Below are 22,138 nucleotides of genomic sequence, written 5' to 3'. Positions count from 1 at the left end.
CTTAGCTTCATTTTGCAGATGAAGAAATTGAGGTACAGAGGGGTAAGTAATTCACCCAACATTATACAGCTGGCAAATTGCAAAACTGGGATTCAAACGCTAGAAGTCCGGATCCGGAGCCGCTGTTCACGCCGCTGCAGCTGCCTGTCAATGCTTTATAAAAATTGATAATGTTTTACCAATGACTTATAAATATTTTTAAAGAAAAATAAGGAAAACATAATTTTCTTTGCTTACGTAGAAAGTTAATGGCAAGACAATGCTTTGAAAAGTTAGGACTTTATACAGGACTTCAACAGGAAATAGTTACAATCTATTAATATTTTACCATATGTTTGTATGTACATAAACCATAATATAGACAAACTATATTTAAACCTGACATATCCGTATATTCACACATCTAGCTATATCTCTGTAGACACACATACATGTATACAGAGAAGGTGACCCACACAAAAATCCAAAATTAGGTCAGATGCTAGCTTAATTCCAGGTAGTCAAAAAGACTGCCTCAATCCCAGGTCTTTTTTAATACGCTCCATGTTTTCTTAGTCAAAATAAATTATTTGAATATTGGAGAAAACAAATAAATGCTCAGTATATTTGGGGCAGCACATATGCTGACTCATCAGAAAATGGCAAAAGGCCCTGTGCTGAGCTCAAGTGGCCATGGCTCCAGAGGGCCTGTGGCTAGGCTGTGGTGTGAACAGAAACATCCATTCCAGGCTATCAGCTGAGGATACTGAGCACCCTCGGTGCCCAGCACTGAGCTGTGAGATCACAGAGGTCAGGGGCCCCGGCCCAATGAAGTTCAGGAGACACTTCTGTTCTCCGTTTCCCTGTGCACAAGCAGTGCAGCTTGAAAAGAGCTTCCAGAAAGAATGGTCTGAAATGTGAAAAAGCTCCTTATATAATGCTGAGGGAAAAGAACAGGACAGAAAACTGTATACATGGTTTAATCCTGATTTTGTTAAGAAGAAATGGATATTTCCAAATATGCACAGGAATGCTACCATAAAGGAAATATACCAAAATGTGTTTTTAGATGTCTTCTTTATACCTGTTGTCCAAATAGTCTACAATGAACACAAAGTACTTTCATAATTAGGAAAAACTCTAATAAATGTTATTTTAAAAGGTCATAGTTGGGGCTTCCCTGGTGGCACAGTGGTTGAGAGTCAGCCTACCGATGCAGGGGACGCGGGATCATGCCCCAGTCCGGGAAGATCCCACATGCTGCGAAGTGGCTGGGCCCGTGAGCCATGGCTGCTGGGCCTGCGCGTCCGGAGAAGGTCATAGTTGGAGACTGGAATAGAACTTTTCCAAAGAAATTGCACATTTTATTACCACCTATCCTTCTCCCAAGTGCCAGGGAAGGAACTTTCTTGCAGGCCCAAAAGGGACTTTTGGTCTGGCCCTGGTCAGCTGCTGTACGATGCATCGGGCTTGAGGTCTCATGGAGGCCTCACATGTTGTCCCAGCTGGAAAGTTACAAACTAAGCTTCTCAGAGCCCAAGTTTCTGCAGAAGGACATCAGAGCTGCCAGGTAGCAAGGGGAAGGCACTGCTGCTATTATCCTTTATATACAATGGACTTTTCCATAAGATTTTTTTTTTTCCAAAAAGGATTTGATTACTTAAAGTAAGCAAAGATTGGTCTGTTCCAACTCCCTCATTGTACCAAGGCCTTCAATGGAATGGACTTGCCCAGGGTCACAATCCAGTTCATATTAGAACTGAAGCAAGGTCTCTGGAAAGACAGTCCAGGACAGCCCTGGGTCCCAGCCCCATAGAGCCTTCCACTGTTTTGTATAATTCAGGCTTCCTCTTAGCAAAGCCAAGCCAGGCCAGGCCTCTCCTGGCAGCACTTTAACCCTTTCTAGTTTTGTAGCAACATTCACATCCCTCCCCCTACCCCCTTGATAATTTCTGATGGGCAGGGATGTTATTTTTCCTGTGGCTCTCTAAGGCAGAGAAACCAGAGTGTGAGAGCTGCCAGGGGACAGGGAGGTCACCTGGTTCAGTGCCTTCACTCCACAGATGGGAGGTTGAGGTCCAGGAAAGGGATGGAACTTTCTAACCCACTCAGTGAGTTCCTTATGGAGCTGAAGCTCCTCCAAGAATGGGATGCCTCTTTGTAATATTAACGCATCAATCTCTTCCTACAGAAGAGGCACTTGAGGGCCAGAGAGGGGTGCAAGTTACCCAAAGACATCCAGGGAGGTAGGGGCTGAGTTGGAACTAATCTATAATTCTTCCAAACCCCCAACTCGGGACCTGGGTTCATAATCCGCCCCCACTTCTGCCCCAGCTTGGCCCACGACCCAGCTGGATATGGGTTTCTGGCATCGCTAGTTGAGATCTCTTTTCCTCCATCATGGTAAATAGCCATTTATTTTTTTTCCCAACTGTTCACAGGATCATCCGGACAAAAGTACAGCAGCCGCCCAACCAGCCGGTCCCAGCTTCCAGTCACAGCATAGGTAAGAAGAACTTTTAAAAAAAATTTAAAAATCTAATGGGCTCCAAATACTCTAAAGAACTTTTAATCATTCTTATGGACAGATAATTCTGCATAAAACACTTCGGCACACGTACTAATGCGCCTTCTTTGTCATTCTCCAAGGGCTGAACCTGGTAAATGAATTTTATAAATACTGCTAAAAGGTTTTGAATTTTACTGATTATTATGATAAATAGCTTTCACCATGAGACAGAAAATTGAAATCTAAGCCAAAAAAAAAAAAAATCCACTAATGGGGGTCTATAGAATGTCAGATAATTAAAGTAATAAATCAAGAAAGGGATACTTATTCATAACATTTTCTGCATCATTAGTCAGTAAGTAGTTTTGAATGTGTTTTTTTCTTCTATCAACCAGCCCTTCTACAATTCTTTGTGCACTTGCAGTCTTGAGTGAAGATGTGGCAAAACTTCCCAAACTTTCTTTCTCTCTCTCTCTTGCTTCGATCTCATGTGCTCCGTGAACTGTCAAGGGCTGCCAGTGGGGTTTCTGACACTCATGGGTGAAGTCTGAGAGTGACCATGACTCGTAAGGAGAAGAGTCATATTTCCTACTACCCAGGAGTTCAGAAGTTTCCCTTGCCTTCCCTTCCCTGCAAAGATCGTGAGATGAAAGTGACGTGTGTCTACACAAGGTGTATGATTTCTCCACTTTGGATAAAGGAAACACCTCTGGTTAGTTGGGGGAAAGCTTATTTTACTATAAGAAAGCGGGCCACCATTCAGCAAGCCTCTGACGGTTCTGGCTGCCACAGGCCCTGTCAATTCCACTTAATCACACCTTAATTACACAAAGATTGTGTACCCTTTGTTGCTCCTTCTTTGACTGAAAACTTGAACTCCCCATGGTGATGGGGGACAGGCAGAGGCCTGGCTTATAGTTCCAGCTTTGTCATTAAGTCAACCAGTGAACTGTGTTAAGCCCCTTCACCTCTGTGAGCCTCAGTTTCCCCATTTGTGGAGCAAGGGGCACAAACCCAGTGCTCTCTGAGGTCTCTGATTCTTCATGGTTGCTTCTTTGAATAAAGGTAAGACAGAATTCTTCCCTTCCATAAAATAATTCTTCATTTAGTAATCCATCCAAAAAGCGTTTGCTAAGCCCCTGCTATGCAGCCCGTGGTGGTGGAGACTAACGTTATAAGGAAGGTAGGACAAAATCCCCCTTCTCAAGGGCTTCTCGGTCTAATGGGGGAAAATAACAAGGAGAAGTCTGCAAAACACTGAGATTAGGCTCAAGAAGAAAGTACAGGGTGCTGTGGGAGCAGAAGGGAGGGAAAGATCAGCTTTGTTGAGCTGGAGTGGAGAGGCTTAAGGAGAGCTTTCTGGGGAAGTGTTTGTGGCTGGGATTTCATTTGCAGCTTTATTTCAGGTCACATAGCAAAGGAATATCAAACTTAGGGTAACTGATAATATTCTTTCAATTGGGTAAGAGGAATAACTACACTTGACAGTCAGCAGAATGCCTTATCTCAGAAATGTGTATAAAATCCATATCTTATTTGTGTACAGCCCCTTATAATTTATTAACTTACTGAGGAGTAAGGAAATGGAAGCTCTAGAGAGATGAAATAACTAGCCCAAGGTCACATGGCCAGTAAGAGGCGGAGCCAGAATTGAAACCTGAGTCTTTTGAGCCGGGTGATTACAAAATGTTGAAACACGTGTCATCGGCTCTGTCAGCAACGTGGTGAGCCTTGGTTATATGTGGTGGTTGTTTAAAGTACCGAATGACTGGTGAGATTCTTTCTTCCTCTGTTCTTTGCACCTTAACACAGAAAAGGTTGTGAGATTTGCATAAATCTATTTTGAGGAGCTTCATCTGGTGAAGGAAAAGAGAAGTTAACGATTTCTACTTCTGTGTCTCCTAAGGAAGATCTAAAATCAAACTCAAATATGAGAAGAAAGGCACTGCTCCCTTTAGGTCTGTAGGAGCAAGAGCTGGATGTGCTCCAAGGAAAGCAACAAACAGCTTCTCAACCAATCACCACCATTTCTAGTAATTTCCTACACTTTAGAGTCAAAAGCAGCTCCACCTGCCTCCAGCTAGTTATAGCCGAAGGAAATGTGTCTGAGATTGGTCTGTAGGTTTTAATGAACCAAGGAAGAATTCCCACAGCCCAGAAATGAAAATTCAGCTGCACAGCTTGAGAGGACCCTGATGACCGACAGGTCTCCCCCTTGGATTCTGGGGCCAGGAGTTAATGTGAAACTTGCACAAACCTCCCCTCCCCCATTCTTATTTTTAGGAACTTAGATACCTGGTCTCAGTCACAATAAGTCACCAACCCACATTTCTGGGCAGAAGAAATCTAGACTTTAAGTCAGTAGAACCAAGGCTGAGCCCTGGTGCTACGGCTTGTTAGCTAGATGACTTTGAGCCAATCACTTTGCTGTGTGGAGGCTCAGTTTCCTCACCTGATGAATGCGGATGAATAATAGCACTCTTGGTTATTGCAAGCATCAAATGAAAAGCACTTTATGAATGTGAAGCATATTATTGTTTTTCATTATTCATTAGTGAGGAGCAGATTACTATAGGGGTTGACTTTAGTTCTTGGGTTCCAGTCACCACTCTGCATCTTATTAGCTGTGTGACTTTGGGCAAGTCACTTACCTTCTCTGAGCCTTGGTTCCCTTACCTCTCCAGTGACCTAACTTATAAGTTTGTTCTCAGAATTAAATGAGATGATGCCTGAATGCCTGGCACAGAGTAAGTTCTCAGAAAAAATTATCATTATTATAAATCAATATATATATAACATATAGTATATTAATATTATATAATTAATATAAAATATTAAAATCCAGGTAAAGTGGAAGGAGAAAAGACAGCGAGGAACTATAAAAAGACAGATAGTCTGCATTTGGTGCTTTGCTGGCTCTGTGTATGAGTGTGCAGATATTTATGTCTGCGTGGATGGATGGATTTGTAAGTAGGGAGTGAGCCTGACTGACGAGTAGGTCGTTTCTAGCACTGGCTGGTGGTGGGCCCCAGCTCCCCCGTTTCTCTGCTCCATCCGCCTGCTTCCTGCATCCTTGGACAGGCTGGGGTTTGAACTGGTGCCCGTGGTCCCTTCTGTAGTGTCAGTTCTCTTCGGGGCTGCTCTAATGGCCCAGGTTTGGCCGCTGCCCTGTGGCGAGTGTCCTCAGCACACACCTGCCCTGCCCCGCTCTCTCTCAGTCTCACCAGCCCCCTGTAGGGGGCGTGTCTTCGTATTGGCCCGAAGGCGGGGGCCGACCTTCCTCCTCCGCGGCACCGCCCCCCAGCCTCCCGCCGGGCCCTGACCGCCTTTTCCCTCTGCGCAGTGTCCACCGGCTCCGTGACGCAGGTGTCCTCGGTGAGCACGGACTCAGCCGGCTCCTCCTACTCTATCAGCGGCATCCTGGGCATCACGTCCCCCAGCGCCGACACCAACAAGCGCAAGAGAGACGAAGGTAGGAGACGCCGGCGCTGCCCGTCGGGGATGGGCCTGGTCGGATCTGTGGGATCTGTTTCCAGGCCTTCAGTCAGGGGCGGAAGCACAGACGCCCTCCGAGCACCCTTTACCTGCAGAGCGCTGGCGGCGTCTGGCCCAGCTCAGTCCCGTCCTGACCACGGGGAAGGGGCTGAGCCCTCCGGGAGAGGAAGAGGGCCCCGGCTGGGACTGGACTTCTCGCTGGCCTCCTCCCATCTTCACCCCTTTGGTGGGAAAGCCGGGCCTGGCAGAGTCCTTGGGGCCTGTGCTTTGCGGCCTCTTAGAAGCCCTTGCGTTTGCAGATGTGATGCCCAGAGGGCAGGGTGTGGAGGGTATGAGCACAGCAGCAGTGTCCCCCTTTTGGGGGGAGGCCTAGGGGAGAGGGAGGAGCTGGGCAAAGTGAGAGGGGCACACATGAGGTGGCAGGGTCAGTGGGTGGGCTCTCCGAGGGTCTGAGCACACCTCTTTCAGAAGGCCTTCAGTGCGGTGATGGGGGGGCTGTTGAGGAAGTGAATAATCTTCTCTTCTCTGTCCTTGGGCCTGGAAGGAGGGAGTGCAGGGGGCCTCCCTGGGATTAAATAGATGACAATCTTCCCTGTTGGTTTTTCTCAACCCTCGGTGTGCCGCCTGGGCCTCGGGAGCTGGCCGCCTCTGTCCCGGACATGGGCCCACCTTAACCTGGGTCTCCTTTCCCTGGATAGGCTGCCAGTGGGCTGACATTAATGGGTTTGAGAGGAGAAATGAGCCCTGGGAGTCTGTAAAACCTTTGTCAGGAAAGGAAAAAACAAACAAACAAAAAAAAACGGGCTATAGTCTAGGGGCTGAGAGCAGGGTGACAGAAATCTTGATTCAATTATTCTGTTCCTCAGCACAATTCCCTTTCTCAGCTCCCTGTAAAGGATGTATGTTCTCACGAGCACATGCCTAAGTACTTAAGACCTGTAACTAGAAAATTGAGTCGGCCCAGCGGTGGATTGGCCTGTGGTGTGTGGGCTCCAGGCCATGCAGGAGCTGGGCCCGTGGCCTATGTTTGGAGCTGTGGAGTACACGGGGGGATGAGTCACGGCTTCTGGAACCTGCCTCACCTCTCCGCCCCCTCACCCCCCAACACTCGGAGCAGATGTGGGAAGTCTTTGACTCAGGGTTGCTGTACTGGGTACTGCAGGAGACAGTGGGCCTACCATCTCTGTTGGTTTATGGGGTTGATGGTGTCATCTTTTCTCCCCTTGTCACCTGGACTCCCAGCAGATGTGCCCAAGTTGGGGCCCACTGTGTTTGATCATGTGGAGGGGCGGGTATGTGAGGCTCCCTCAGAGGTTGAGGGATACAGGCAGAGAGTTTTGAAGAGAGAAAAACATTGACTTTGATGTTTACCGTCAAACACACAGGTCCTGAACTGGGGGGACTGTGTCACTGTGTTTGTTGAGTGCTCTGTTGGCTTTCGGCCTCTGATCAGTGGTCACTGTTTAGCCTCTCAAGCTGCTTGAGAAGGTGTAAGAGTGGTCAGGATGTGAGTGTTGTTCATCTAGACTGCTCTGTGCTGGGCAGATCCTTCCTGGAGGCTGTGGCTCATTTGTGGTATTGATCTTTAAGAGGGACAGTGACAAATTAGGATGTGTCCAGGTGGGTATAACCCGGATGGAGAGGTATTTGGAGAATACCTCAAGGCTCTAGGGATGTTTTGGTACCAAGAAGAGGAGAATGAGAAGGACTGGATTGTTGCCTTCAAATATTTGGAAGGCTGACATGGAAGGCAAGAGGAATGAGACTTTGCTGTGTGGCCTCAAAGGCCAGTGTGTGGCAGATGCAGAATAGATTTCAGCTCAGAGTAAAAAATAACTTCGTAAATATGCAAGTGGTCTACGGCCAAAGGGGGCTGCCTCAGGAGGTAGTGAGTGCCTTGTCACTAGAGGTATGTTAGTAGAGCCTAGGTGGCCATTTGCTGGGCTGCTGTATAAGACTATCAAGAATCAGATGCAGAATTGGATGATCTTTGAGATCCTTTCAGTTTTGGAATTTACGATTGAGCCCTGATCCCCAGAAAGACTTGGGAGGTGATCCAGTCTGTGGTCTGGATTTGATGGTCCTGAAAGCTTACAGGATTGGGAAGATTGAGAGACTCAAGCAAAAAGCAGAGCCCCTGCCTGCCCCCCGCCCTGCATCACTGAGAGTGGATATGGCTGGGCAGAGAGGTGGGCAGAAGTGCCCTTGCTCACATCAGCAAACTACCTGGGAGCAGTACAGTGTGGTGCTCCCTACTGCCCTTTCCCATCCTCCCTCTATAGCTCCCTGCATCCTTGCATTGGCTTCAGGAGGAGTTGAAGAGGCAGAGATTGCCACCCCCTTTTTATAGGGGAGGAAACCAAGGCCCCAGGGAGTTCCATGATGTTGGCAAAGCCACAGGGCCGGTATGGCCAGGTGGTGGAGTGGGGTGGGAAGGAGTGGAGAGAGCCCCTGAGGCCTCAGCTCCCTGGCATTGTCCAGCCACCTGCTGCTCCTCAGCCCCTCCAGAGAGATGCTTTGGAGGTGGAGCAGCCTGGGGCTGGACAGAGCCTGGAGGGTTTCAAGCAGAAGGGCGTGGTCAGCAGGCTGGGTGCTGCCAAGAGTGTGGTGAGAAAGTAAGAACCAGCCACTGGGGAAACACAGGGGAAATGCTGGTGCGCTGGATTCCGGCCCGTTGAGGCTGCAGACCATGGCACCATTTTCCTCAGGAGCCGTCAGCAGCCTGAGGCAAGGGCCATGGGGCAAGAGAGGCAGTAGAGGGCCAAGAGGAAGATGGCTGAGGGTCCCCATCCCCATTTTTCAGATGAGGTGACTGAGGTTCAGCAGGGTGGAGTTGCTTGCTCAGCTCTGGTTCACAGTCATCTTCCACTTGGACTTGGGTTTTACCCTGTGGGCATGGGCTCAGGGCCGGGGTGGGTGGTGGGAGAGTTCCGTCACAGAGGACCTGCCCTCTAGACCTTGCAGGCCGGTGGGCAAGATGGGCAACCCGAAGTCCCTCTGATGGGCAGTGTGTGGGGTGATGCTGTGCTGGGAGGATGACACCAGAGAGGGAGGGCAGGGCGGGCCAGGGAAGGGCCGACATTGACCAAAAGGATCTGGTAAGGGCTCTCATAGGAAGTGGCACTTTATAAAGGGAAAAATATTTTACACGGCTTGTTTTTAAACTTAAATGAATTAAAATCTAATAAAATGAAAATTTTAGTTCCTCAGTTGCACTAGGCACATTTCAAGGGCTCAGTAGCCACATGTGCCCAGTGGCTACTGTATTGGATAACATGGCTTGAATACAAATGCTTGGCACATAGTGGGTGCTCAATAAATGCTTCTCCGTAGAATGGGTCGGTCACGTGCCTGTAGAGGGTTCACAATTAGTGAGGATAATGGTGGTGGGGAGAGTCTCTAGTCTCCTCAACTAGAAGTGTTCCTCTTGGTAATTTTGGCTTCCGTGGAAAGCTCTATTTGAGTAAAGAGTTCTGTAGCAAAAACAAACAAGTTACAACACTGTTAGACCAGTGGATTGCCAAGGGCCCTTGTAATCTAGAAATTCTAGGATTCTCCTTGGGACATGTGCCTCCAATACCAGCCTTGGGGATGTGGCCACTGTGTCCAAATCTCAGATGAACGGTTCTGCGGCTGAGGCAGCAGATAAGGTCCGTGCGGCCTCTGAGGGCAGAGCTGGGGCTGGTTAAAGGAAGCTACAGGGAGGAAGATCATGGCTCAGTGCAAGGAACAGCTTTCAGACAACACCCAGGCTGGGCCAAGGTTAGAAGCATTAGCTTAGAAAGGTAGTGAGCTCCCTGTCATTGGAGGTATGAGCAGGGGTGAGGGGCAGAAGAGTCAAAGAAGGCATTTTGGTTTAGACTCCACGACTTTTTTAAAAGTAAATTTATTTATTTATTTATTTATTTTTGGCTGTGTTGGGTCTTCATTGCGGTGCGCGGGCTTTCTCTAGTTGCGGTGAGTGGGGGCTACTCTTCCTTGCGGTGTGCTGGTTTCTCACTGCGGTAGCTTTTGTTGTGGAGCACAGGCTCTAGGCACGTGGGCTTCAGTAGTTGCAGCACGTGGGCTCAGTAGTTGTGGCTCGCGGGCTCTAGAGCACAGGCTCAGTAGTCGTGTTGCATGGGCTTAGTTGCTCCACGGCATGTGGGATCTTCCCAGACCAGGGCTCGAACCCGTGTCCCCTGCATTGGCAGGTGGATTCTTGACCAGTGCACCACCTGGACTCCATGACTTTTTAGGCCTGTTACAATCTGGGGGACAAGTGCTTCTGTGACTGCCTGGCATCTGGAAGTGGTTCTGCCTAGTTGTTTTCCCTCCTGCTGCTTGACTCTGAGTCTGCCATCACGTGGGCTTGACTGGGCGGGGTCGCATCGCCTGTGTTTCTACCCTCAGCCTGGCCCCTTGGCACAGGACCTGGTGCCCAGCGGGCTCAGGAGGCTTGTGGATGGTGAGAGTCAGGCTGGGGTGCTGCCCAGGCATGAGAGGCAGCTTCGTCTCTTGATTGGACTCTCCTGTGAGGGTCTGTGGAGAAAGCTGTGGCATGGGCCTACAGTATCCTGCGGGGCTAGGGGGACAGAGCCCGGGCAGTGCCTCCCTCCCCGGAAGGCCCAGAGGAGGTCGTGGCGGGGCTGGACTTGGCGGAGCAGGCAGAACTGTGAATAGCGACCATGGGTGAAAGGGCAGCCCCAGGCCCTCTGTTCCTTTTTGGGCCTTTGATCTCTGGTGGGGCCTCCTTCCGCCGTCTCCAGGGCCCCCATTCAGGTCCCCTTGACCTCCCCCTCCCTTCATCCCCCCAGTTTGAAAGGCCCTCAACACACCGAGGTCAGCCGAGTGCGAATGCCTTTCACTAGCTCAGAAGGCTGGTCAATCCAGCACCAGTGTGGAAGCTTCTTTGGGGGCAGTGGAGGGTACATTGCAGGTGGAATTTCTGGGCACTGGACTGCCCTCTGCCTGCAGAGGGCACAGGAAGGGGCCTGTCCTTTTCAAAAGATGCCAAGTCCAACAAGACCCTCATGGGGAAGTTTGGGGGGCATTTAGCGGGGGCTCCTGTCATGACTATGTCCATCCCTCTTTCTGGAGGTGCCTGTCTCCTCTCTGTCTTTGTGTCTCTCCCTGTGTCTTTTGTTTGGGGGTACATCTCATCCAGCGCCCTCTGCCTCTGTTTATGTCCTGTTTATTGAGACTTCCTCTGTGTCTGCTTCTGTCTGCTGTTCCAGCTCTCACTCTCTTTCTTTTTCTCATATTCACTCTCTTCTCTTTCTCTCTCTCTCATGTGCACTCCCCCACTCTCTCTCTTTTCTTGTATTGGCTCTTGCTCTCTCTCTTACTAGCTCCGCCCTCCCCTTCTCCCAGGCTGGGAGCCTCAGCTCAGCCCTGCCCTGCGGACCTCCATGGGAGGCATCTTGGGGAGGGAAGGGGTTTCAGAAGTTCACAGACCATGCAGGGCCCCAGGGACCCTCTGACCTTGGGCAGGCCCTGGCCTTCCTCTCCTAGGACCCTCTTCTTTTACTGACACTCAGACTCTGTCTGTTGCTCCCGGCCTCAGGACCGAAGGCACTGGAGCAGGAGATGCAGAGACTGCTCTCAGATTTCCCAGCAGGGACTGGGGTGTGTGGAAAAGCTCAGGATTCCTGAGTCAGGGGGGGAGTTGTAGGCACCCTTGCGGCACCACCATTCCAGAGATCAGTGATCTCTGGAGACCCCCAAATAAGGTGAGGTGTTGAGGCAAGAACCCAGGCTCACAGGCCAGGGACCAGCTGGTTTGAGGACTCTGTGTGGTGAAATCTTTGGCAAGTTACTTAGTCTCTCGGAGTCTGCATCGGAAAGTAGAGGGGGCACAAGTTTTGTGCGTTATTGTGAGGATAAAATGAAGTCGTTCTGGCAAAGGGTTTAGCTCCAGGGCCTTGTGGTCCTAAGTATTTAATAAATGGCCCCTGAAGGAGACCGGGGCTTGAGCGTGTGAGGCCGGTCCAGGCTGAGGGCTAGCAGGCTCCCGCTGCAGTTCTGTTTGGGAGCTGAAACTGGCTGATCCTCCCCTGCCCCTCTCCCTGACTTCCTGTTTGTAACAGTCAGCCTCTCTGGGCGCCAAGGCTGAACAACAGCGCCCCCAGGTGGCAGCTTCAAAGGGAAGGGCCCCTGGCTTTCCTTTGCTTCCTTTTCCTTCAGGACCTTCACTTCAACCCCTTGATGGAAGGATAAAAGGGTTAAGCCTCAGTTTTCCGGGAAGTGACATCTTGGGTACACAAGGTGGTGGAGACCTCCAGGACGGAGGACAGAAGGCAGAATACTTGGACCTGGGAGGGCTGGGCCTCTAGGGGTTTGGGGTCACCAACTTGGTTTTCATCAGCCCTTGTCAGAGCTGGAAGGGGCTTGGAGAGCATCTGGGATGTGTCACCTAGTCATTATTCAGATGGGAAAACAGGCTTGGAGAAAAGAAGGGGTCTGACCAGTAAAAATGACATTTCACATGGTAAAAACCCAGAAAACCTAGAGGGACAGACGGACTCCTCAGAACATCCTTGATATCCTACTGCCATTTGACAGGCCAAATCTTAGTTTCTTACCTCCCCTCCATTCCTCCATTCTCCTTGGCCCATCTGCTGCCCCCACTGTTGAAAGCTATGAGCAACCCTGACCTGACCCCATCAGCCTATCACCCCTGGGCCTCAACTCTTGACAATGAGCCGTGACCTTCCCTCCCTGGCCTCCCGTTCCTCCTCCCCATCCCTTCTGTGCTTCCGGCCCCCGGCACAGTCTCTGAGCTCTCCTGTCTCTGGGCCATAATCCAGGCAAAGCCCTCCACCTGGAATGCTGTCCTTGAGGCTGGTCTGTTGACCTGGCCTGGTTTCCAGAGCCAGTCCACTCCCTGGGGGATTTTCAGTGTTGAGCCATTGGTCCCTCCTGACTGGCTGGGGCCCTTGGATTCATCCCGGGCCAGCACGGAGCTTTGGAGACCAGACAGACTCTGCAGAGAGAAGGAAATGACCACCACTTTGTCTTGGTCTCTCCTGGGGCTTCAGCAGGGCAGGTCCCCTCCCTGCCCTCCACAAGGTGTCCCCTGAATGTACCCTCAGGCTGGACATGTAGGGGGCCCTTCCCTGAGTGTTTTTTTTTGTCGGGGCAGGGGCCCGGACCAGCATGCTTGCTCAGAGGGCATCACTTTGAATCTGATTGCCAGCCTTCTCGTCATGCTTTACTTGGCTTGTCCTGTATTTAAAATGATTTTGAGTTAGTTACCAACATTTAAAAATAAGATTTCCTATCTGGATGTCTAGCCTTTCTTGGGAAAAAAAAAGTCAGATCTTGTGACACTGGGCAGGCTTTCCTACACGACAGCAATCGTCCGGGGCTGCTGGGCCTGTGATCCTCCGGGTGCTCTGTACTCACCTTGTTCACGGCGTTTGTGCTCCAATTTTCTCTACCTGAATGCCTTTGAGCTTCTGGAATCCTAGTATGGACTCTGAAGAACACGTCTGGTTGAGTCCAGCCTGTGGCAGCTAAAGCCTATGGGAGGCAGGGCCCTGATCGAGCTGGGTGGGGCTGTGTTTGTGTGTGTATGTGTGTGTGCATGTGCGCGCGTGCGCGTGCATGCGGTCAGGGAACTGGGCAGTCAGGCTCTCAGGCCGGAGGTAGGTGAGGGAGGGAAGGCAGTAGGGCAGGGCCAAGCAGCCCCACCCCTTGGCAGCCCAGAAGAACAGTGAGACGGGGGTCATTCAGTTCACACCTGCCAGATGGGTAGTCCAGGCACGGGGGCGCTTAGTGGCAGTGATGCTAGGGACCCATCTCCCAGCCTGGCTGGCCACTCTCCCGTCCTTCCGGTTTTGTAGTCATTGGCACCTCAGCCAGGCAGACAAGTGTCCGAGGCTTCCTTGGTAAAGCAGGGGACTTGAGGCCAGGTGGTCAATCAGAGGGGCTCCTTGGGCCTTTCCCTGGTGCCTAGGGTCTGTCCCTTGGGTGGGGGGTCAGGTTTCGGTTCCTCCTGGCCCCTAGGTCCCTGAGTTTCACTTTGATTCAGTGACTGAGAGCCCTCGTGAGAGCCAACACCCCGCCCCCACCCCTGTTGTTTGCACACCTGCTTCACCCAGGCTTCCTCCACCCCTCCCCCACCAGCTTTTCCCACGGGACTGTGCACTGGTGTCCCAGAGAGCCCTGGGGGACGTAAAGAGCAGGGGCCACAGTGTGAGTCGGCTCTGGGGTCAACCAGAAGGAGAGCTGTGCGGTCTCATCCCTGGCAGACAGGCCCCCTGCCAGGGCTGTCTGGAGCTCAAGGTGGAGTGGACTTGGCTTTCTCCCCCACTCCGCATGCCCTGGTGCCCTGTGGGGCAGAGAATCCCATGGTCCTTTCTCTGTCTTTGGAATATGGTTAATCCTTGGCTGCAGAATCTGCAGTTCAGGACTTTGCAACACTCCGAGTACTAGAGGCTCATGAGGTGGGGAGGGAGCCCAGAGGAGGGAGCCTGGGGCTCTGGGTTCCAGTCCTCAGTCTGTGGCTGACTTGCTGGTGACCTTGGGGAAATCCCTTTCTCTCTCTGGGCCTCAGTTTCCTCATCTAAAACATGGGATCAAGGTTCTCTTTGGTACCAAGATTCTGATCTGCTCCTGGTCCCATCTCAAGTCCTCTTGGCATTATTTTAAACAAGTGGTTCTCAGACTTTCAGTCTTGCAACCCTTTTAAACTCTTAAAAATGATCAAGGACCCCAAGGAGCTTTTGAATTTATGTGGGTTAATTAAAATGGACAAAATTTTAAAATATTTATTAATGTATTAAAAATAGCAGTAATAACATAAATAATGTGCTGTTTGAAATAAGAAAGGACAATATTTTCCAAGCAAAAACATTTAGAGTGACATTGCTTTATGATTTTGCAAATCTCTTTAGTGTCTGGCTTAATAGAAGACAGCTGGGTTCTCATATCTGCTTCTGTATCCAATCTGTTGTGATATCACACATCTTAGAACCTCTGGAAAACGCCAGTGTATACTTGGAAAAGCATCAGAGTGAAGAAGGCCAAGAATAATTTTGTATTATTATGAAAATAGATTTGACCTCACAGACCCCTTGGAAAGGTCTTGGGGATCACTCAGGGGGTCCCTGGACTAGACTTTGAGGATGTCTGCTTCAGGCTGCTGCAGACTCTGAGCTTACTTATCACTCATACAGAGAGGGAGAGCAGTTAAGTGGTTTTCATTAAAAGAAAGGTGCCATCAGTTTCTCCTGTTCTTTTTTCCTGAAGGCAGTGGGAACCATGGCAGGCTTCTGAGCTGGGGAGGGAGTGACAAGACACGCTGGGCTTTGGAAATCGTCCTTTAGCAGATTAGGGTGTGCAGGGCTTCTGGGTCCTCTCCCAAGCTTGAACTTCCACAGAAAGGCACAGCTACGGAGGCTCCTTTTACTTCCAGTGGAATATCGTAGGGTTTGAGGTCTGATCTCTGTCCAGCAGGCTTCCTTTGGGGCCAACAACAGCTTCCTAGTGCTCCCTAAGAGCCCAGGGAGTGGGTGTTTGGGGACCCAGCCACCTCTCCCCATCCCAGCTCAGCTCTGCAGCTGTTCAGGGCAGGCCCGTGAGACCCCCACCCAGGGCATAGTTTTGGTGGGGAAAACCCCAGCAAATAATGTTGATTTGGAATGAAACAAAATAAAATGAAATAAAGAAGTAGGTTTGGTGTTTATCTTGACTCCTGGCCTTTGAGGAAAAGCAGGTGTGAAAGGCAATTGAAAAAAAGGGAGATTTTTGTTCTGATTGCACTGGGGCTTCTGAGTTTTTCCAGAATGCCAGTGGTTGGTCACGTGTGTGTGTGTGTGTGCGTGTGCGTGTGTGTGTGTAATTTCATTTTGATATTTCCAGTTTTCATTTTCATTGGTACAAGTTTATCATTTGCATTAGTCCTTCCTTGGACTGATGGACTGAAATGGAGGAGAGGAAGACAAAGAGAATTTCCTAAGGTCATTTAGAAGACTTGAAAGATGCTAGAGGAGATATGCTTGTAGTGAGATGAACTGAGCTATGAGAGGAAACAGAGAGAAAGGCATGGCCCCTAGAGAGACCAGAAAAGCGGACGGTAAAAAGCGACAAAGGGGTCAGACTCTTCCCAGCACCAGCCACCAGGTGGCACCATCGACCCAAGACAGCTTAGTTGCTGTCCAGGGTTAGGGACAAGAGGGGTGACAGGACAGTGTGTACTGACCATTTCCGAGCTTGGTATGCTTGTAACTCGGTGGGCGGCAGCAGTGCCCAGGTAGGCTGCCCATTTGCCTGAGTTTCACTTCTCTGCCAGCATTTAGTCACAGCAGTGGGAGACTGGGCCATTGCTGTTGGGGATCACTCCGTCCCTCCTCACCTCCATGGTGCAGACGTCTTAATACAAACCTTTTTGGGAGTCAAGTTGTCGGTTCTAGTCTAAGCCTTTACTTGCTGGCTGTGTGACCTTGGGCAAGTCACTTCTCTCTGAGTCTTGTTTTCCTTGTGTTAAAATGTGGATGTTTGAACAGATGACTTAAGGGATCTTTTGGGCTCTGACATTCTGTGGTGTGCCAGAGACAGCACTGGAGTTGGAGTTAAATTCAGGATCTTTCTCCATTGGCTGTGTGACCTTGGGCAGCTCACTTCCCATCTGTGGGGATTGCAGTAACATCTCCCTCACAGTCTGTTATATGAAGTAGCAGGTTGGAAAATGCTTTGAAATCTCTTTTGGTGCTTAGGAGAGGGAGGGGTTGCTATTTATTTTTTTTCCAGGCAACTTAAGTTAGCCAGAAGCAGGTCTTCTATCATCCTCACAGCTCAGAAAGTTTGTGCCTCTGCCTGTGACCACAAATCAAAGCCTATGGTAGGTGTTTTCTCAAGGTCACTGCATCTCTGTCCTAACTATTTCATGAATCTGCTCCTTTTTTTTGGTTCCCACTGCTACTGCCTTAGTCCAAGCACCCTCTCTTCTCCTTTGGACTATTGCTGTAGCCTCCTAGTGTGTCCCCACCTCCAATGTCACTGACTTCTCCAAACAGTCCACCTTCCGCATAGCAGCCCTAGGGGCACTTCCGAAATACAGTTTGGATCGGTGACTCACCTGAAGGGTTTTCACCCTTCAAATCTGCCCATTGTTCTCAGAAAGCATCTAAACTTCTTAACAAGGTTGCTAGGCCTTCTGTGGTCGGACCCGTGCCCATCTCATGAGCCTTGTCCCTCCCCACCCTCCTCTTTTCATGCTCACCCCAGTCATACCAAACCTCATTCCATCCCTTGAGCACCACTTGTTCTTTCCTGCTGGCAGCCTAAGGGTTATATGCACGGGTTGTAGTCAGGCAACCAGGGTTCTGGTGCTGACTCCACCAATGCCTACTCGTGTAACTTTGGGCAAGTTATTTGACCTCAGTTTCCCTCTTTGTAAAACAAGGACACCCATTGTGCCTATGATTGGGTTGTTACGTGGATTGAATGAGGTAATGCATGCACAGTGCCCTGGAGGACCCCGATGCATGATACGTGCTCTATAAAGGATGCCTTTTATGGTAATGTGTTCCCACCGCCTGGAAACTGCCCCCCTTCTCCACCCTACCATTTACCCAGCTGACGTTCTACAACTTCAGGATCCAGCTCATGTCACTTCCTAAAAGTGGAGGCTTCCCCGAGGGTCCCTCCTAACTGTCAGCTCCCCTGGGCCCACCTGCAGCACACAGAGCCTGCCTGTTGACAAAAGTATCACATTTGTCACTCATCTCTCTTCCCTGTGAGACTGGGAGCCCTGTGCGGGCGGGACTAGTGTCTGTAGTGGTCACCATTGTGGCCCTAGTGCCCAGCACAGGGCTGGTTCTTGGTAACAAATATGTACTGAATAGGGACTGGATGTCACAGAAGCCGGGAGCCCATCTGGTCCGTAGGTGCAGGCTGCTGAGTAGAACCCAGAGCCTTACACGTCAAAGGCTTCTTCCTTTCACTCCTGCCTGACTCCATCGTCTCCATCCTCCAGCGCTGCTGTCTGGCTCCATAGAAGGGATTTCATGACAACCATTCTAGAGGGGGAGGGAGCTCTCCCGTGGTCTAAACACACACACGTGCACGCACACACACACACACACGTGCATAGCTCTGCATGCTGGTGCCTAGGGCCCTTGTTCTGCCTGCCTTACCTAAGCATATGCTCCAGATGTATATAGATCACAGCCTCAAATGGGAACTGTGACTCTAATGGTTAGCATTTACTGAGTGTTTGCCATATGTATTTTAAACTATTAATGCATTTAATACTGCCACTGTACCAGGTGAAGCTCTTATCATCCCCATTTTATAGAGTTTCAGAGAGAGATCCAGGAAGTTGCCCAAGGTCACACAGCTCCACCGTGGCACAATTGGGACCAGCCCCTGGGCAGCTGGCTTCCAGAGTAGCCTTACCTGCCACCCTGGTCTGCCTCTCACAGAGTGTTGCACAGGATGGCGTCAGTGGGAATGTCCTCAGCTCTCTCCAAAAGGGGGCTTTGAGCCCACCTTTTATTTCAGTTCTACCATCCCCATCACCCTGCCAGGCTGAGCTCAGGGCGACCTTGGTGCAGAGCCCGCTTCCTCACTCAGGTACTCAGCCATTTCTGAGGCTTCCCCTGACACTGCTATGCATGCTTCCCTGTCACATCCTCCAGTTGGTCACCTTCAAGTGCAGTTGGCTGATCACATATGGACTTTACACCACAGCAGGGTAGCACAGTGGGTGGACTGGAGTTCGAGCCCAGCCCTGCCACTTACTAGCTGTGCGAGCTTTGACAAGGGCCTGAACTTCTCTGAGCTTCAGTTTCCTCATCTGTCAAAAGGGGATAATAATTCCTGCAATTCCTGGTAATTAAAAAACGTTATCTATAGTATTTTGATCAGCTCTGGCACATGGCACATTTTAAGAATATTTAACTCATCAGAGCAGAGTTTTTACCCTGAATCCAAATTCCTCAAGAAGACCTTCTTAAGAACTTTCTAAATTCCCAGCTCTTTTGTTTTCTCTTTCTCTTGCAGGATCTTAGTTCCCCGGCCAGGGATCGAACCTGGGCCACGGCAGTGAAAGTGCCGAGTCCTAACCACTGGACCGCCAGGGAATTCCCATCTTTCTCTCTTTTTTAAATGATTATTTTATTTATATTGCTAAGTCTAATGATAGGATTATTCGGGCTAGGGTCAGAAGAAAAAGATGTACACACCAGAATTTACACTGGCAGAATTTTAGCTCCGCTTTTTTTCAGAAACCAACAATTCAAGTTGTAGCTGAGGGCAGCTTGCAGAGGCAGGATGAGCCTGTCACAGGGTGGAGAGGCTGGGTTCCTGGCTCCAGTTCACCACTATCTTGCTGTGTGGTCTCAGTCAGGTCCCTACCCTCTGGGTCTTTGATTTGGATGCAATGAGCCCGGCTCACCCTTCCATCCCCAGATTCTGCCCCCTCCCTCCTCCCTGCTGTTCCCCCTCCCTCCTCCATCTTCTCTGTCTTCGTTTCCTTTCTGTGTGAGACACAAACGCCATCCAGCACTTTTGAATGGGACTTTTGTTCTGCTAACATCTCTTTTCTGAAAGGAACGATTGGCCAGGTTTGTATCTTTTAAATGCTGGCACATTTCATCAGTTAAGAACCTGCATACCTCTCTCTCAAGACAGAGCTTTAAGGAGGCAGACAGAAGCAGCAAAGGGGGAGGTTTATGGCAGACAGTGGAGGAAAATCCACCCAGTCTCTTTGGGGGCCTAATGTATGGTCCTTCCCTAAAATGCCATCTTTCCTGGGTGCCCCCTTTCCTGCTCTCCCTGTGACCCTAAGCATTTTCCAGCTTGACTCCAGTTATGACTTGCGTACTACTCTATAGCTCCGCACAGAATGGGGAGAGGGGACGACTGGGACCTGTGCCTGAGTCATTTTTCTCAAGGTCTCTTTGAGGTAGGGCTTGGAGCACAGGATCAGGAATCACAGGGCCTTGGGTTTGAGTGCTGGTGATCTTGGGCCAGCCTCGCTGGGCCTGGGTTTTCTTACTGGCACAGAGAGAGCAGAATTCCTTCCTCAGAGTCTTGTGCCAACTCAGGAGGAGCAATGTGTGAGAAAGTGCTTTATAAACTGTCAAGCTCAATGTAGGTATGGGTGTCGTAGTTCATTTCAAGTGCCTGCTCTGTGACCTTGGACAAATTCCAAGGGTCCATTTACCCTCGGAGAACTAACTTCTCCAAGGGTCCATTTACCCATCTGTAAAATGGGGACTCTAATCCTTAGATCATACAATGAATGTGAGAATTTCATATGGATGTAAAACGACTGGCAAGAACAACTGTTCTTGGCAGTGGTGAGACAGGCTGGGACCTGGGACCCTTTGCTGCAGCGCTGCAGTGCTTGCACCTGGACACACCTCTCCTCGAGCAACAAAATACAAAGAAACTGCCTGGGACTAAAAATAACTGTATGCATGCCCAGTTGGGGCAAATTCTGGACCCAAAAGATAGAAACCAAAAAAACCCAACTGCCACTTTTGAAGAGCCTGGAGCAAAAACAGGGTGTCGGGAGCAAAAGTAGGGTAATGCGGATGCCCCCTGCCCACACCACCACCTAAGGGGTGGGCAAAACACCTAAGCTACCCCTCTGGCCCGACCCCTGGACACACCCCTCCCGTCACCCCATGTGAGAAACAAGCTTGCCCCCTCTCGGGGAGCGAGCAAGAGAACCTGTGGTTTGTTCTCGCGGCCCCCTGCTGCAGCAAGGGCCCCAGTAAAGCCTTGCCTGAATTTCTTGTCTGGCCTCTAGTCAATTTCTATTGATCGGGGGAAGGCCAAGAGCCCTGATCGGTAACAGTGGCAGGTGCCCAGGTCTAGGTTAGTGCCCTGTCCCTTTCCCTTTCTTATTTCTTCACGGTGCCTCCCCTGTGAGTACCGCGCACAATAATGAAGCCACGGGCTTCTGAAGCCTGGCTGCCCATTCTGAAACCCAATCGGCCGCTTCCCTAACCTGTGCCTCAGTTCTCTTGCCTTGCCTGTAAAAGAAGGATAATAATACCTACTGCAGAGGGCTGTTGAGCAGATTAGCCTGTGCCCACGCATGACCCGGCACAGAGTCGGCGCCCAGTGAATGTTTGTGATTCTGCTGACCTTGCTCCCTCCGCGCACCCAGAAAGAGGCCCCCAGCCGCCATCTCCTTCAAGCCCCCTTGCCCGGCGAAGAAAGCCGGGCGGAGTGGAGCGGAAGGGGTATGCTCAAGGTCGTACCAGGAGTCCCCTGCTAGGATCTCTGGGGAATTTTCAGGGATTCCGCCGTGCCACCCAGCGAAGAAAGAAAGCCCTTCCAAGAGGCCGAGGGCCCTGGGGAGAGGCCAGAGGCCAGACCCCGCTCCTCCGCCTCGCTCTCGGGGCGCCCCATCGGCTGGGAACGGAGGGCAACTGTCTTCCAGGAGGGCATGGGGGTTTGCTGCGCGGGGTGGCAGGAGAAAGAATTCCAACCGCGTCAGAACATGGCGCAAAAAAAGGGAGAGCGCGGCGCCCTCGGCAAGGAGGCGGCCCGCCTGCCCTGCCTCCGCCAAGCATTTGCAATTTAATTGACATTTGGCGGCAGGAAGCCAATCAGTATAAGTCAATTGACGTGCCGAGATAAAACTAATCGGCGGCCGGCGCTCACCCCGCCGGCACGGCCGCGGCGGGGCCGTGGGCACAGCGTGGCGGCCGTGGTGCCGCGGGCCCGGCCCCGGCAGGTACCGGCGTTGGCGCGTGTCTCGGCCCGCGAGGGGGCGGCGGGCGGCCCTCTGCCTGCCGCGCAGCCCACGGCGGCCGGGATAGGTCCGTAATGAATGACTTTATTTGCCGGGGCCCTGCTGAGAACAATTGAGTTTGTTATGGTAACAACGGATGCCAGCTTTCCGGGCCCCGGGGAGCGCGGGCGCGGCGGCAGCCGGGAGCTGGGCAGAGGAGCAGATGAAGCGCGCCGAGGCGAGGGGTGCCGGCGGCGGGGGACCGGCCCACCGAATGTCAGGAGCCCGAGGGACACTGTGCGCCCCGGAGCCGGCGGAGGAGAGGCCGGATTGCTGGGCCTCCTTGGACGGAGGTGCTGGGGTGGATGACGCACACCACTCTCGCCTTGGTCCGCAGTGCAGAATTGGGCTGGGCGGGGGTTCATAAATTCCTTGCTCTCTTGTTGGACTGGCCCGTCCTCCTGGCGTTCCTGCGG

The 22,138-nt window shown here is 51.0% G+C and overlaps 1 protein-coding gene and 1 non-coding gene across 2 annotated transcripts in view; one reads left to right on the top strand and one right to left on the bottom strand.

Moving 5' to 3' along the window:
• Positions 1–22,138, top strand: part of PAX5 (paired box 5) — a 192,102-nt gene that overhangs the window by 24,134 nt on the left and 145,830 nt on the right. The window contains exons 4-5 of the mRNA XM_004271448.4: positions 2,421–2,485; positions 5,832–5,960. Of these exons, the coding sequence (XP_004271496.1) occupies positions 2,421–2,485; positions 5,832–5,960 (194 nt within the window). The remainder of the gene's footprint in view (positions 1–2,420; positions 2,486–5,831; positions 5,961–22,138) is intronic.
• Positions 18,982–19,053, bottom strand: TRNAE-UUC (transfer RNA glutamic acid (anticodon UUC)). The gene has a single exon. It is a non-coding gene; the product is annotated as a tRNA-Glu (tRNA).

The sequence above is a fragment of the Orcinus orca genome, chromosome 6, assembly GCF_937001465.1.
Source record: "Orcinus orca chromosome 6, mOrcOrc1.1, whole genome shotgun sequence".
NCBI classification, from domain to species: domain Eukaryota; kingdom Metazoa; phylum Chordata; class Mammalia; order Artiodactyla; family Delphinidae; genus Orcinus; species Orcinus orca.
Note: the sequence above shows the minus strand (reverse complement) of the source record. Positions and strands in the feature narration are given on the sequence as shown.